This window comes from Salvelinus alpinus, chromosome 5 (genome assembly GCF_045679555.1).
Source record: "Salvelinus alpinus chromosome 5, SLU_Salpinus.1, whole genome shotgun sequence".
Classification (NCBI taxonomy): domain Eukaryota; kingdom Metazoa; phylum Chordata; class Actinopteri; order Salmoniformes; family Salmonidae; genus Salvelinus; species Salvelinus alpinus.
In genome coordinates this window covers 12,276,677-12,294,070 of record NC_092090.1, presented here as the reverse complement: position 1 = coordinate 12,294,070, position 17,394 = coordinate 12,276,677, and the positions used below count along the sequence as shown (strand labels likewise).

General features: G+C 45.2%; 1 protein-coding gene across 1 annotated transcript in view; it reads right to left on the bottom strand.

The window, feature by feature from the left end:
* Positions 1 to 17,394, bottom strand: part of trpm5 (transient receptor potential cation channel, subfamily M, member 5) — a 64,464-nt gene that overhangs the window by 39,933 nt on the left and 7,137 nt on the right. Inside the window, exons 4-12 of the mRNA XM_071400640.1 lie at positions 15,733 to 15,913; positions 15,279 to 15,445; positions 14,907 to 15,084; positions 14,459 to 14,523; positions 13,942 to 14,127; positions 13,764 to 13,863; positions 13,324 to 13,442; positions 12,694 to 13,044; positions 11,219 to 11,368 (exon numbers count right to left, since the gene is read on the bottom strand). Coding sequence (XP_071256741.1) covers positions 11,219 to 11,368; positions 12,694 to 13,044; positions 13,324 to 13,442; positions 13,764 to 13,863; positions 13,942 to 14,127; positions 14,459 to 14,523; positions 14,907 to 15,084; positions 15,279 to 15,445; positions 15,733 to 15,913 — 1,497 coding nt within the window. The remainder of the gene's footprint in view (positions 1 to 11,218; positions 11,369 to 12,693; positions 13,045 to 13,323; positions 13,443 to 13,763; positions 13,864 to 13,941; positions 14,128 to 14,458; positions 14,524 to 14,906; positions 15,085 to 15,278; positions 15,446 to 15,732; positions 15,914 to 17,394) is intronic.

Genomic DNA, 17,394 nt, shown 5'->3' with positions numbered 1-17,394 from the left:
TTTTACCAAATTACCGTACAACAGACCATGTATTCACCCTACACACCCTAATTGACAACCAAACAAACCAAAACAAAGGCAAAGTCTTCTCATGCTTTGTTGATTTCAAAAAAGCCTTCGACTCAATTTGGCATGAGGGTCTGCTATACAAATTGATGGAAAGTGGTGTTGGGGGTAAAACATACGACATTATAAAATCCATGTACACAAACAACAAGTGTGCGGTTAAAATTGGCAAAAAACACACACATTTCTTCACACAGGGTCGTGGGGTGAGACAGGGATGCAGCTTAAGCCCCACCCTCTTCAACATATATATCAACGAATTGGCGCGGGCACTAGAACAGTCTGCAGCACCCGGTCTCACCCTACTAGAATCCGAAGTCAAATGTCTACTGTTTGCTGATGATCTGGTGCTTCTGTCACCAACCAAGGAGGGCCTACAGCAGCACCTAGATCTTCTGCACAGATTCTGTCAGACCTGGGCCCTGACAGTAAATCTCAGTAAGACCAAAATAATGGTGTTCCAAAAAAGGTCCAGTCACCAGGACCACAAATTCCATCTAGACACCGTTGCCCTAGAGCACACAAAAAACTATACATACCTCGGCCTAAACATCAGCACCACAGGTAACTTCCACAAAGCTGTAAACGATCTGAGAGACAAGGCAAGAAGGGCCTTCTATGCCATCAAAAGGAACATAAATTTCAACATACCAATTAGGATCTGGCTAAAAATACTTGAATCAGTCATAGAGCCCATTGCCCTTTATGGTTGTGAGGTCTGGGGTCCGCTCACCAACCAAGATTTCACAAAATGGGACAAACACCAAATTGAGACTCTGCATGCAGAATTCTGCAAAAATATCCTCCGTGTACAACGTAGAACACCAAATAATGCATGCAGAGCAGAATTAGGCCGATACCCACTAATTATCAAAATCCAGAAAAGAGCCGTTAAATTCTACAACCACCTAAAAGGAAGCGATTCCCAAACCTTCCATAACAAAGCCATCACCTACAGAGAGATGAACTTGGAGAAGAGTCCCCTAAGCAAGCTGGTCCTAGGGCTCTGTTCACAAACACAAACACACCCCACAGAGCCCCAGGACAACAGCACAATTAGACCCAACCAAATCATGAGAAAACAAAAAGATAATTACTTGACACATTGGAAAGAATTAACAAAAAAACAGAGCAAACTAGAATGCTATTTGGCCCTAAACAGAGAGTACACAGTGGCAGAATACCTGACCACTGTGACTGACCCAAACTTAAGGAAAGCTTTGACTATGTACAGACTCAGTGAGCATAGCCTTGCTATTGAGAAAGGCCGCCGTAGGCAGACATGGCTCTCAAGAGAAGACAGGCTATGTGCACACTGCCCACAAAATGAGGTGGAAACTGAGCTGCACTTCCTAACCTCCTGCCCAATGTATGACCATATTAGAGAGACATATTTCCCTCAGATTACACAGATCCACAAAGAATTTGAAAACAAATCCAATTTTGATAAACTCCCATATCTACTGGGAGAAATTCCACAGTGTGCCATCACAGCAGCAAGATTTGTGACCTGTTGCCACAAGAAAAGGGCAACCAGTGAAGAACAAACACCATTGTAAATACAACCCATATTTATGCTTATTTATTTTAACTTGTGTGCTTTATCCATTTGTACATTGTTACAACACTGTATATATATAATATAACATTTGTAATGTCTTTATTGTTTTGAAACTTCTGTATGTGTAATGTTTACTGTTAATTTGTATTGTTTATTTCACTTTTGTATAATATCTACCTCACTTGCTTTGGCAATGTTAACACATGTTTCCCATGCCAATAAAGCCCCTTGAATTGAATTGAATTGAAAATTGAGAGAGAGAGAAAGAAAGAGAGAGAGAGATACACAGAGAGAGAGAGAGAGAGAGAGAGAGAGAGAGAGAGAGAGAGAGAGAGAGAGAGAGAGAGAGAGAGAGAGAGAGAGAGAGAGAGAGAGAGACACAGAGAGAGAGAGACACAGAGAGAGAGAGAGACACAGAGAGAGAGAGAGAGACACACAGAGAGAGAGAGAGAGAGACAGAGAGACAGAGAGAGAGAGAGAGAGAGAGAGAGAGAGAGATATGCTCAACATGAGCTCCTGATATATTTGATTTTTTTGGTTTTTAGAATGAGATAAACACTCTAATCGAAGAAGAATTCCAGACAAGAAGTGATGAACAACAACTCTATACATTCAGAATAGAAAAAAAAGTAACTTTGCGCCTCAAGTTAAGAAGTTTTGAGTCTAGCTAGCTAGCTACACAACAAAGACCCAGCCAGCAGACTAACAAGCTAGCCATAAGAAACGAGCTAGAACAAACCTAGCAAGGTCAGTTAATACAACTACATCAAACGACCAAACTGAGTGAGTAAACCAAAAAGGAGCACGGACTAACTGTAAACATATCTTCAGTCTTTTGTGTGAGGATTTTTCACTATTTTTGCTGTTTTTTGAAAGTAGCGCGAACAGCAGACGAACAAATCGGTTGCCATGGCAACGGGGCAGCAGAACAGCGCAGCAGTAGCGGTAGTAGCAGAGCGCACAGACACCATGTCCACACTCCCCCTCAGCGCAGAATCCATTCTCTACCCAAAAAAGGTCAAAAATGACACAATGAGGAAAGCTTTCAAACAGAAACTACTAGAGAAGAGGCCAGAAACCCTTTTTGCAGACCTCTACAAAAACGGTGACGTGAGTAATCTCATCTTCCTCACTGACCAGCCAAATGCATGGCGCTCAGCAGTCTGCTCTCACTACCCATGCATAAAGAAAGAGGGAATCTGTAATGGGTGGAAGCTGAAAATCAAAGAGACAGACGACCCTGACAGCACCATGATAACAATCAACCTCTACAAGACTGGGACTGTCATGGTGCAAGGTAACATCAGGCTGTTTGAAACAGACTTTCAGACCATTAAGGAGAGAGCGGAGAGAGAGAAGGACACCACCAGTGACATGCCCTCCCACAAGACAAACTCCACCAGCACCACCCTCACCCCTACCCTCCCCACCCAAAAAGGCACATCCAGCACCTCTCTTCCCACCATAGTGGAGGACACGCCCCAGGAGGAGAGCGACCCCCTCAGTGCAGAGCAGGCTCAGGCCCTCCTCACCACCATGGCTGCCATGAGGGATGAGTTCACCAAACTGGAGGGGGAGGTGGTCCTGCTCAGGGAGAGCGTGAGCAAACAGCAACCAGACAACCACACCTTAGAGGAGCTCCTAACCAAGGTGAGGACAGAGCAGGACAGCAGCCTTGCAACACAGCTGAAAGAGGTTCAGCAAGAGAGAGACGGACTCAAGAGAGAGCTGGCTGATCTAACAAAGGAGGTGAGAGAGCTCCAAAAAGACAGGCAGAGCAGCAATAAGGAGCTGACCGCACTAAGAGAGGAGCTGCAGGAGAGAAAGAGAGCAGAGGACAGGCTGCAGGAGCAGATAGATCACCACCCTATGACCTGCCCTCACACAGCAGAGGAGCCCAGCTCAACCAGCCAGACTTCCCCAGCCCTGGCTGCTGCACCCCTCCTCCCCAACCCACAGAACAGCCTCCCACTGACAGTGGCACCCACACAGACCAGCCACACCCCAGCTCCAACACCCACCAGCCCCCCCTCTGCCCCCCCCCAGTCCAGAAGAAACACTGGCTGACATCGTCCTGTTAATGGACTCAAATGGGAAGTATGTTCAGGAGAAGAAACTTTTCCCTAGACACAAAACGAGAAAGGTGTGGTGCCCAACAACGCAAAGTGCCATGGAGCTGCTTGATAAGAACCATCTCGGGTCGCCAAGCCACATAATCATACATACCGGAAGCAACGACCTGCGTGCTCAGCAGGAGAGGGTGGCGACTTCACTACGGGGAGTGATTGAGAAGGCCTCCGCAATCTTCCCCAACTCAAGAATCATAGTGTCAACCCTTCTACAGAGGAGGGACTTCCACCCTGCCACAATCCAAAGAATAAACGCCAGCCTCTCCCGGGACTGTGCCCTGCGACCCAATGTACACCTGGCCCACCATCCCACCCTCGATCTGGACTGTCTCTATGACCATGTTCACCTGTACAGGGAGACAGTCCCCATCCTTGCCAAGACTCTCAAGGACGTCGCTCTAAACCGCAGCCCGACCTCTCCACCCAGGAACAGCGGAGCAATCTCCACCCCGCCGAGATCACCGAGACAACATCCCGGACCAGCACCCTGGACCCCCCAGCCACGACCACAGCACCACCAACCTCAATGCCCACCACAGCCAGCGCAGCACAGACCACCCCAGCCCAGCTTCAGAGCCACCCAGATGAGGCCTACCACCCCCCTCCTCCCCACCGCAGACCCACACCTGGAGGAGCCACAGCCCAGCAGGCAGAGCTACGCACAGGCTGTGAGAGGAGCAACTGGCCCAGCCCCCACCAACCAAATGAGTGACATTAAACAAATGCTGAGTCTACTATGCTCACATGTGATGGGCCGAGGGTCATGGTAAGATGAGCACAAGAACTCCACCATTCTCACACTACATCCACCCAAGTGGCATGACACAAATTCTATCTTAAATGATAAACAAATCACATTTGCAAAATAAGAGTTTACTTTAATTGAAAAATCCTATTTTAATGGTTCTTCTTGGATTGTGAGTGTTTGTCTCATTTTGAAAGGTAAGGAAAAGAGAAAAAAAAAGTTATGAAGTCTTTTTACGTTGCATGTTGGAATATACAAGGATTGAAGTCCTCTGCTTTTGGGCTAAAGAGCAGAAACCCAGACTTCCTGAAAGAAATTGATGATGTTGATATTGTAGTACTACAGGAAACATGGTGCAGAGGTGATGTTTCCACTGGCTGTCCACTAGGTTATAGGGAGATAATCATACCATCCACTAAATTAAAAGGAATCAAACAGGGCAGAGACTCAGGGGGAATGCTAATATGGTATAAATCTGAACTAATTAATTCAATCGAATTGATCAAAACAGGAGAATTCTTTATCTGGTTAAAAATCAACAAGGAGGCTATCTTGACAGATAAAAACGTCTTCCTCTGTGCCACATACATTCCCCCCTCAGAGTCACCCTACTTCAACGAAGAGAGCTTCTCCATTCTAGAGGGAGAGATTAGTCACTTTCAGGCCCAAGGCAACGTACTGGTCTGTGGAGACCTGAATGCTAGAATAGCAGAAGAACAAGACACTATTAACAGTCATGGGGATAAACACCTACCAGGAAGCAATAACCTTTCCCTCCCCACATACCCCCACAGAAACAACTATGACAAAGTGAAAAACAAAAATGGATTACAGCTCCTGAGGCTCTGTCGAACACTGGGTCTGTACATAGTCAATGGCAGGCTGAGAGGAGACTCTTTTGGTAGGTACACATACAGCTCATCCCTTGGCAGCAGCACTGTAGACTACTTCCTCACCGACCTAAACCCAGAATCTCTCAGAGCCTTCACAGTCAGCCCACTAACACCTCTCTCAGACCACAGTAAAATCACAGTGTATCTGAGAAGAGCAGAACCCAACCAAGAAGCATCATGGCCCAATAAACTACATGGTACTAAACAAGCCTATAGATGGAGTGCAAACAGTACAGACATCTACCAAAAAGCAATTAGTAGCCAAAAAATACAATCTCTCCTGGACAACTTTTTAGCCTTAACATTCTCCTTCAGCAATGAAGGTGTAAATTTGGCCGTTAGGAACATAAACTTTATATTTGACAAATTAGCCTCCTTGGCTAATCTAAAGAAGCATAAGAGCAAACCAAAAATAACAGATAATGAAAAATGGTTTGATAATGATTGCAAAAATCTAAGAAAGTCATTGAGAAATATATCTAATCAAAAACACAGAGAACCAGACAACAAAAATATACGCCTTCAATATGGGGAAACACTGAAGCAATACAAACGCACCCTAAGAACAAAAAAGGAACAGCACATTAGAAATCAGCTGGATGGAATTGAGGAATCCATAGAATCAAACCACTTCTGGGAGAATTGGAATAAATTAAACAAACCTCATCATGAGGAGTTGGCTATCCAAAATGGGGATATGTGGAGAAATCACTTTGCAAACCTCTACATCAATATAACAAAGAGCCCAGAACAAAAAGATATACAAGAAAAATTACAAATCCTTGAATTAGCAGTCAAAGACTATCAGAATCCTGTGGATACCCCAATTACAGAAGAAGAATTATTGGAAAAAATATGCAATCTCCAACCCAAAAAGGCCTGTGGTGCTGATGGGATCTTAAATGAAATGATCAAATATACAGACCACAAATTCAAATTGGCTATACTCAAACTCTTCAACATTATCCTCACTGCAGGTATTTTCCCCGATATTTGGAACCAGGGACTGATCACACCAATCTATAAAAATGGAGACAAATTTGACCCAAATAATTACAGAGGAATATGCGTTAACAGCAACTTGGGGAAAATTCTCTGCAGTATTATAAATAGCAGACTACATCATTTCCTTGATGAACACAACGTCCTGAGCAGAAGCCAGATTGGATTTCTAAAAAATTATCGTACAACTGACCACATTTACACCCTCCACACTCTAATTGATAAACAAGTTAACCAAAACAAAGGCAAAATCTACTCGTGTTTTGTAGATTTCAAGAAAGCATTTGATTCAATTTGGCACGAAGGTCTTTTTTATAAACTAATAGAAAGTGGTATTGGAGGGAAAACATATGATTTTATTAAATCAATGTACACTAAAAACAAATGTGCGGTTAAAATTGGCAACAAGCAAACAGACTTCTTCTCTCAGGGGCGGGGAGTGAAACAGGGCTGCCCAATAAGTCCAACATTATTTAACATCTACATTAATGAATTGGCAAAAACATTAGAAGAATCGGCAGCACCTGGTATCACCCTACACAACACTGAAATCAAGTGTCTGCTGTACGCAGATGACCTGGTGCTGCTGTCTCCCACTAAAGAGGGGTTACAGCAACACCTAGATCATCTTCACAGGTTCTGTCAGACTTGGGCTCTGACCGTTAACCTAAAAAAAACAAATATAATGATATTCCAAAAAAGGTCCGGAAATAAGGATGACAAATATAAATTCTATTTGGACACAGTTCTATTAGAACACACCAAAAACTACACATATCTAGGACTAAATATCAGCAACACAGGTAGCTTTCACATGGCTGTGAATGAGCTGAGAGACAAAGCAAGAAGAGCATTCTATGCCATTAAAAGGAACATCAAAATTGAAATTCCAATTAGAATCTGGCTCAAAATTTTTCAATCAGTTATAGAACCAATTGCTCTATATGGCAGTGAGGTATGGGGTCCACTCTCTAATAATGAATTTACTAAATGGGACAAACATCCAATTGAAGTATTGCATGCAGAGTTTTGCAAGACTGTATTGCAAGTACAAAGAAAAACTCCAAATAACGCATGTAGGGCAGAATTGGGCCAATATCCCCTCCTCATTCGAATAGAAAAAAGAGCCATCAAATTTTACAACCATCTAAAAACAAGTGACCCTAAAACATTCCATCACACAGCTCTACAATGTCAAGAGATGAAACCAGAGAAGAGTCCCCTCAGCCAGCTGGTTCTGAGGCTCAGTTCACCAACCCAAACCAACCCCACAGAGCCTCGGGACAGCCCTCAGAAAATCTGGCCCAACCAAATCATCACAAAACAAAAAGAAAAATATATAACCTATTGGAAAGACACCACAAAAAATCAAAGTAAACTTCAATGCTATTTGGCTCTAAACAGACAGTACATGGTGGCAGACTATCTGACCACTGTGACTGATAGAAAACTGAGGAAAACATTGACTAGGTACAGACTCAGTGAGCACAGTCTGGCTATAGAGACCGGTCGTCACAGACAAACCTGGCTGCCCAGAGAGGACAGGCTGTGCTCACTCTGCTCCAGGGGAGAGGTAGAGACAGAAGTGCATTTCCTACTACACTGTGACAAATACTCAGACCTAAGAGCATATTTCTTTCCCAAAATTATAATTCAATACAAAGAATTTGAAACTATAAAAGATGAAGAAAAATTCTAATATTTATTGGGTGAAAAGCCAAAATGTGCAGTTTTGGCAGCCAAATATGTGTCCTCCTGCCACAGCCTGAGGGACAGCCAGTGAAAAATGCAAAGTAATGTTGATAATATTTCCCATTTAGCTTAGTTTTGTTTTGTCTTTCGTACCAGGTCATGTGTCTTCTCAGTCATGTTGACACTGGTCTACTACTGTTGCTTTAATGTATTGTTGTTCTGATTAATATTGTTGTTGTAGCTGTTATTAATGGTAATCCCATGTCCACTACTACTATTATTATTGCTGTTAGTACCACCATTTATTTATATATAAATATATATATATTTTGTGTATATATATACATATATATTTTATTTAAATTTTTCGATATGTATACTTTGACAATGTAAGTAATAATAACTTGCCATGTCAATAAAGTCAATTGAATTGAATTGAATTGAAATTGAGAGAGAGATACACAGAGAGAGAGAAAGAGAGAGAGAGATACACAGAGAGAGAGTGTGAGAGAGAGAGAGTGTGAGAGAGAGAGAGAGTGTGAGAGAGAGAGAGTGTGAGAGAGAGAGAGAGAGAGAGAGAGAGAGAGAGAGAGAGAGAGAGAGACACAGAGAGACACAGAGAGAGAGAGAGAGAGAGAGAGAGAGAGAGACACAGAGAGACACAGAGAGAGAGAGAGAGAGAGAGAGAGACACAGAGAGAGAGAGAGAGAGACACAGAGAGAGAGAGAGAGAGAGAGAGAGACAGAGAGAGAGAGAGAGAGAGACACAGAGAGAGAGAGAGAGAGATACAGAGAGAGAGAGAAAGAGAGAGAGAGATACACAGAGAGAGAGAGTGTGAGAGAGAGAGAGTGTGAGAGAGAGAGAGAGTGTGAGAGAGAGAGAGAGAGAGAGAGAGAGAGAGAGAGAGAGAGACATTTTGTCACAACTTTGGAAGTATGCTGGGGTCATTGTCCATTTGGAAGACCCATTTGCGACCAAGCTTTAACACATTTGCGACCAAGCTCCTGCAACGGTCCACAGTCCGGAACCTCCTGCAACGGTCCACGGTCCGGAACCTCCAGCGACGGTCAACGTTCCGGAACCTCCAGCGAGGGTCAACGGTCCGGAGCTTCCAGGCAAGGCGTCCAGTCCCGCTCCAGGGCAGGAGCCTTCCTCTGCACCGGTGCGCAGTCCAGGCACGGCGTCCAGTCCTGCTCCATGGCAGGAGCCTTCCTCTGCGCCGGTGCCCAGTCCAGGCACGGCGTCCAGTCCCGCTCCAAGGCCGGAGCCTTCCTCTGCACCGGTGCGCAGTCCAGGCACGGCGTCCAGTCCCGCTCCAAGGCCGGAGCCTTCCTCGGCACCGGTGCCCAGACCGGGTGCGGCGTTCAACCCGGCTCCATGGCCGGACCCGTGGTCTGGGCGGGGGCAAAGTCCCGCACCAGAGCCGCGGATCCGCGAGCGGAGTGGGTACTTCGCCACGCACCGGAGCCGCCACCGATGCTAGATGCCCACCCGGACCCTCCACTATAGAGTCAGGTTTTGCGGCCGGAGTCCGCACCTTTGGGGGGGGGTTACTGTCACGCCCTGACCATAGAGAGCCTTTTTATTCTCTATTTTGGTTAGGTCGGGGTGTGACTAGGGTGGGTAATCTAGGTTGTTTTATTTCTATGTTGGCCTGGTATGGTTTCCAATCAGAGGCAGCTGTTTAGCGTTGTCTCTGATTGGGGATCATATTTAGGCAGCCATTTTACCACTGTTTTTTGTGGGATCTTGTTTATGTGTAGTTGCCTGTGAGCACTCCATAGCTTCACGTGTCGTTTGCTCTTTATAGTTTTTTTTGTGCGGTTCACTTCTAATAAAATGTCGAACCGATTTCACGCTGCGCTTTGGTCTGAATGTTATTACGACGATCGTGACACCCATGGTGTTTATACTTGAGTACTATTGTTTGTACAGATGAACATGGTACCTTCAGGCATTTGGAAATTGCTCCCAAGGATGAATCAGACTTGTGGAGGTCTACAGTTTTTTTCCTGAGGTCTTGGCTGATTTGTTTTGATGTTCCCATGATGTCAAGCAAAGAGGCACTGAGTTTGAAGGTAGGCCTTGAAATACATCCACAGGTACACCTCCAATTGACTCAAATTATGTCAATTAGCCTATCAGACGCTTCTAAAGCCATAAAACAGTAGATGTCCTAACCGACTTACCAAAACAATAGTTTGTAAACAAGAAAGTTCTGGAGTGGTTGTTAAACGAGTTTTAATGACTCTAACCTAAGTGTATGTAAACTTCCGATTTCAACTGTATGTTTCTCATCCCAATAAAGCCCTTTGATTTGAATTGAAATTGAGAGAGAGAGAGATTGACCATCCTTTTGTGAGTGTAATGTTCACTAATGTTTCCATTGTTCATTTCCCTTTTGTTTATTGTCTATTCCATTTGCTTTGGCAATGTAAACATGTTTCCCATGCCAATAAAGCCCTTTGAATTGAATTGAGAGAGACAGAGAGAGAGAATAGAGAGAGAGAGAGAATAGAGAGAATAGAGAGAGAGAGAGAGAGAGAGAGAGAGAGAGAGAGAGAGAGTGTGTGACTTACCATCCTTTTGTGAGTGTAATGTTCACTAATGTTTCCCTTGTTTATTTCCCTATTGTTTATTGTCTATTCCATTTGCTTTGGCAAAGTAAACATGTTTCCCATGCCAATAAAGCCCTTTGAATTGAATTGAGAGAGACAGAGAGAGGGGGGGATACAGAGAGAGAATAGACAGACAGACAGACAGACAGACAGACAGACAGACAGACAGACAGACAGACAGACAGACAGACAGACAGACAGACAGACAGACAGACGGGGGATACAGAGGGAGAATAGAGAGAGAGAGAGAGAGAGAGAGAGAGAGAACCTGTGTGTGTGTCTGGCTGTAAATGTCTTAATGTGCAGTAAGTGTGTATGTTTGGTACTAAACTCACTCTCACCACCACCCTGCTCAACCCCATACTGATGATATCTACATGATCTTTTAAACTGCCTGTATTGACACTGGCCAGCAATAAAACCTACACTAACTACTGGGCTTGACCTTCATTTGAATAATCCTGCTGGAGATCAGAGAGGTTTCAGAACTCTCTGGGAGGGAGGGGACTCACCATGGCCCAGAAGTAGTTAGCCATCTGCTGGCGGTTCTGGAGAACAGCCCAGAGGAACAGGTCCCTCCAGGGGTGCTCACAGCGCTCCTCCAGCTCAGCCAGGCTCTTCTGGTTGTTAAACAGACGGCCTGCCTTCTTGCCTGTCTTCTCCTGGAGACAACACACACACACACACACACACACACACACACACACACACACACACACACACACACACACACACACACACACACACACACACACACACACACACACACACACACACACACACACACACACACACACACACACACACACACACGTAAGGATGAAGAAGAGTGAACTCTGACAGACACATAGAAATGCAGAGAAAAACGTGTCTCTACTGGACATCTTGACATGGCTTCAATCTGTTCTTCAGAAAAGCCTTGGAATCTGTGAGGTTTTCTTTTCTCCAGCCACGACTCTGTGTTCAGCTGTGATCCATGAGGAACTATCTGTGATTCATGAGGAACTATCTGTGATCCATGAGGAACTATCTGTGATTCATGAGGAACTATCTGTGATCCATGAGGAACTATCTGTGATTCATGAGGAACTATCTGTGATTCATGAGGAACTATCTGTGATCCATGAGGAACTATGTGATCCATGAGGAACTATCTGTGATCCATGAGGAACTATCTGTGATTCATGAGGAACTATCTGTGATCCATGAGGAACTATGTGATCCATGAGGAACTATCTGTGATCCATGAGGAACTATCTGTGATCCATGAGGAACTATCTGTGATTCATGAGGAACTATCTGTGATTCATGAGGAACTATCTGTGATCCATGAGGAACTATGTGATCCATGAGGAACTATCTGTGATCCATGAGGAACTATCTGTGATTCATGAGGAACTATCTGTGATCCATGAGGAACTATGTGATCCATGAGGAACTATCTGTGATCCATGAGGAACTATCTGTGATCCATGAGGAACTATCTGTGATCCATGAGGAACTATCTGTGATCCATGAGGAACTATGTGATCCATGAGGAACTATCTGTGATCCATGAGGAACTATCTGTGATTCATGAGGAACTATCTGTGATCCATGAGGAACTATCTGTGATCCATGAGGAACTATCTGTGATCCATGAGGAACTATCTGTGATCCATGAGGAACTATCTGTGATTCATGAGGAACTATCTGTGATTCATAAGGAACTATCTGTGATCCATGAGGAACTATCTGTGATCCATGAGGAACTACCTGTGATCCATGAGGAACTATCTGTGATCCATGAGGAACTATCTGTGATCCATGAGGAACTATCTGTGATCCATGAGGAACTATCTGTGATCCATGAGGAACTATCTGTGATCCATGAGGAACTATCTGTGATCCATGAGGAACTATCTGTGATTCATGAGGAACTATCTGTGATTCATGATGTGATAAACTCCCTCCGTGTTACCTCAGGAACAGCCTACCCAGTACCCACCGTGGGCAGCTTCTGATAGAAGCCTTTACACGAGTCGTGCAGGAAGTCTTTCAGCACTTTGGACACCTCGTGCAGGGTGAAGCGGGCCTTCCGGTCCCCGGGCTCGGCCTTGTGGTGGTCGTGAGGGGGTCCAGGGGTCCGTGTTGCCTTCAGTAGGAGCTGTTTCTCCTGGTGCTTCTTCATGAGGAGGAGATGAAGGAGGCTCTTCTCTGACACGGAGCAGTAGAGCTCCTGCAGGCGGCCGTAGGTCAGGAACTCGCCCAGACACACGCCGTTGTCCACAAATAGACGCACAAAGTCGGGCTTGTCATTGACCAGGGCGTCCATCATCACCTCCTCCAGGTCACCTGCCTGTGAGGGTCAGTAGATAGTGCTATATATTACTAACTTTGTAGTAAACTACCAATACAATTCTAATATTCTGTTTTACTAAGCAATATTTATGCGGCATATAGGCTTTTTCCATTCTGTTATTATACTAAGGTAAGATACGTTTTTTAATGATCCTCAATGTGGCAGCAAATATATTACATAAACAATAATCAGCAATAGCAGCACAAAGTTCAGGACCAATAGGAGAGAGAGAGAATGAATGAAGGAGGGACATCTCATGCTGTCTTTCATTCTCACCGTCCACTCCACGTCCCCGTTGAAGATGTGGCTCTTAGCGATGTCCACCCGGTTCCAGGCCACCGCCAACTTCAGCTCATCCAGGAAGTCCTGAGCTTCCTGACTCTGGCTCTTACAGGCTGCATGCCACACACAGGGCAAAGGTTAGATGTTAGGGGTCAAAGGTTAGATGTTAGGGGGCAAAGGTTAGATGTTAGGGGTCAAAGGTTATGGATTAACCCCCGTTCAGAAAGAAAGTTCATATCCATCAAAAACAGAATGAGCGTATTTCTTTTCTATGTTGACGGGTGGCTTTCAGTAACTCCTCAAACCTTTTTATATGGACCATAATTTGACATGTATTGATCTTTTGACGGAAATCTTTCATCTGCTTCTGTACAAGCCCTTTTTAGGATTGATGTAAGTGCTGTCAACCGCAGTAGAAGCATTCCATCCAGTACCTTTGACCAAGGCTTTGAGGATGACTGTGTCCAGCTCAGAGCTCTCCTGCTCGGGGTCATGAACTGTCAGGAGGTGGCCGTTGTCCAGTATCTTCTGGATCTAAAGATCAGGAGGAAGTCAGTCAGTCAACCTCTCTCTGCTCTCTCGCTCTGCTCTCTCTCTCTCTCTGCTCCTTACCAGCTTGGTCCAGTTGGTGATGTCAGTGCTGTGGTGCACGCTGGGAAAGGTGTCTAGCAGGAGCTCCTGCACGCTGTCCATGTCCCAGCAGCCCCGGTTCATCAGCGTGACCAGGATGTCGGCCACACCCCCCGACCCCGCCAGTATCAGCCAGGGCATGGCCTTCCCTATACCCCTATACATCCTCTGTACACAGAGACAGAGGAAGACTGCTTACCCAATCAGCACACACAGGAGTATAGAAACTATGGTAACTCAGGTACAGTATAAGGCATTATGATGTGCTGCTAATTCACTGTGAGATTTGTCATGTTTTGATTACTACCTCCAAATGATTCTGACTAAATAGACACTTTGAATCAATTCAAAAGTTGCTATGGCAACATAATATATAATAGGCCTTGTCATATGAAATTATATACGTGCATACATGCTTATGACAAGTAATATAGTAACACATTTTATACTGAAAAGTTGAATTAATGGAAAACGAATATTTTCCAAAAATGTGACAAACCTGTAGGATCCGGGGTTCTCCATGCACCAGGAGACACAGCACTGGGATCTCAAAACTACCTGCACCTGTAGCGATGCACAATATCAACAAGGGCCCTGGTTGTTCCTTAAAACCACTCATTAAAGTCAAAAGCAGCGTTCTTCCTAAAGAAATCAAGTGTGCTGTGTCGAATATGACGCACAGTAAACATTAACAACCTTCAAATAAGTTGGGGGGGGCAGGTAGCCTAGTGGTTGGAGCGTTGGGCCAGTAACCGAAAGGTTGCTGGATCTAATCCCCGAGCTGACAAGGTAAAAATGTCTGCCCCGTTCTGCCCCTGAACAAGGCAGTTAACCCACTGCTCCATGGTAGGCAGTCATTGTTAATAAGAATTTGTTCTTAACTGACCTGCCTAGTTAAATAAAGGTTAAAAAAAAAAGTAAGTAGGTTTAAGTTGAAGTAGGTTCACCTCCATAACCGGTGCGCTGCAGGGAGATGTGCTTCAGCAGCTTGACTCTCATGTCGCTGGTGGCACCGGGGCGCTGAGGGTCCTCCTCAACCAGGACAAAGTGGGAGTGGTTGCAGTCCAGGGAGTACACCGCCCCATGGGGCAGGTCCTGGGGCTCCACCACGGCAGGCTGGTCTGGCTGCAGGAGGACACACGTCGGTCAGAGAACAGATTTCAGCAGAGCGCATAACAACAACTCAGCGTCTCACACACAGACACACAGACACACGTTTTACTAGGACCTCGTCGTCTAGTCTACCCACATGTTAAATGTAATCCACATCTACTCTGAACTCATAGTATATGATCTTCTGCATGGATGTGTATGGAGACCTTAGCAGCAAGCAGCGCGTCTCTGTGGTGGATCATGTTCCAGGGAGCGATGCCGATGGCCACCACCTTGACCTTAGAGGAGGTGCTGGCCAGAGAGTGGTCCCGGACAGCCTGGCCCAGGTGCTTGGTGATGCCGAAGCGAAGCCCGTTGGTCAGGATCCAGGCACCTGTGAGGTAGAAACGTCATCTCACTTTGTTCAATATGCTCACTTTAGAGCAGGGAACTCAATGTGGCCCATTGGCTGATTTAATGCTGCCCACGGTTATCTTAGTAAAAACAAAAGTGAATGTGTGTGTGTGTGTGTGTGTGTGTGTGTGTGTGTGTGTGTGTGTGTGTGTGTGTGTGTGTGTGTGTGTGTGTGTGTGTGTGTGTGTGTGTGTGTGTGTGTGTGTGTGTGTGTGTGTTAGTGTGTGTGTGTGTGTGTTAGTGTGTGTGCATGTGCACGTGTCCCACCTGTGCTCTGAGCAGCCTTGACCAGTCCTTTCCTCACGGTGTCCCTGAGCCAGGGTTTCATCTGAGCCAGCTCGTCTCCCCCCACCAGAGCCACCACCAGGTGTGGAGGGGCTAGTCCCCACTGCTCTGTCAGCATCTGGTAGATTAACACTGGATCTGTGGAGCTGTGAACCCTCACAAACTGGACAGAGAAGCACCGTGTGGTATTTACTGAGAGATGTACATGGTCAAGGAATAGGTCCTCTTTCATATTTCTTTCATCTCTTTCTTGACCTGAAATCGTTTTGTAAAATGACGGTGAACATGGATAACTTTAGCTGAAATGACTGAGTGAGAATATGCAGTAATTATCAATCTGCATTGTTTTGATAATTCAGGCCATGTTAGTGCTGGAATGGAACACAGTTCTGCACATACTGAAATGGAACACAGTCCTGCACATACTGGAATGGAACACAGTCCTGCACATACTGGAATGGAACACAGTCCTGCACATACTGGAATGGAACACAGTCCTGCACATACTGGAATGGAACACAGTCCTGCACATACTGGAATGGAACACAGTCCTGCACATACTGGAATGGAACACAGTCCTGCACATACTGAAATGGAACACAGTCCTGCACATACTGGAATGGAACACAGTCCTGCACATACTGAAATGGAACACAGTCCTGCACATACTGGAATGGAACACAGTTCTGCACATACTGGAATGGAACACAGTCCTGCACATACTGAAATGGAACACAGTCCTGCACATACTGAAATGGAACACAGTCCTGCACATACTGGAATGGAACACAGTTCTGTACATACTGAAATGGAACACAGTTCTGCACATACTGGAATGGAACACAGTTCTGCACATACTGGAATGGAACACAGTTCTGCACATACTGGAATGGAACACAGTCCTGCACATACTGAAATGGAACACAGTCCTGCACATACTGAAATGGAACACAGTCCTGCACATACTGGAATGGAACACAGTTCTGCACATACTGGAATGGAACACAGTCCTGCACATACTGAAATGGAACACAGTCCTGCACATACTGAAATGGAACACAGTCCTGCACATACTGAAATGTATCTCTCCAGGACCACAGTTTGTGATCACTGAACTGTCTCTTAGATAGGACCAATATGGATGGTGGTACGGAACAATTTCCAACTGTGGTTGTAACAGTGTTGCCTTGTGGTTATAGCACCTTGTGGTTGTAACAGTGTTGCCTTGTGGTTATAGCACCTTGTTGTTGTAACAGTGTTGCCTTGTGGTTGTAACAGTGTTGCCTTGTGGTTATAGCACCTTGTGGTTGTAACAGTGTTGCCTTGTGGTTGTAACAGTGTTGCCTTGTGGTTATAGCACCTTGTGGTTGTAACAGTGTTGCCTTGTGGTTATAGCACCTTGTGGTTGTAACAGTGTTGCCTTGTGGTTGTAACAGTGTTGCCTTGTGGTTATAGCACCTTGTGGTTGTAACAGTGTTGCCTTGTGGTTGTAACAGTGTTGCCTTGTGGTTATAGCACCTTGTGGTTGTAACAGTGTTACCTTGTGGTTGTAACAGTGTTGCCTTGTGGTTATAGCACCTTGTGGTTGTAACAGTGTTGCCTTGTGGTTGTAACAGTGTTGCCTTGTGGTTATAGCACCTTGTG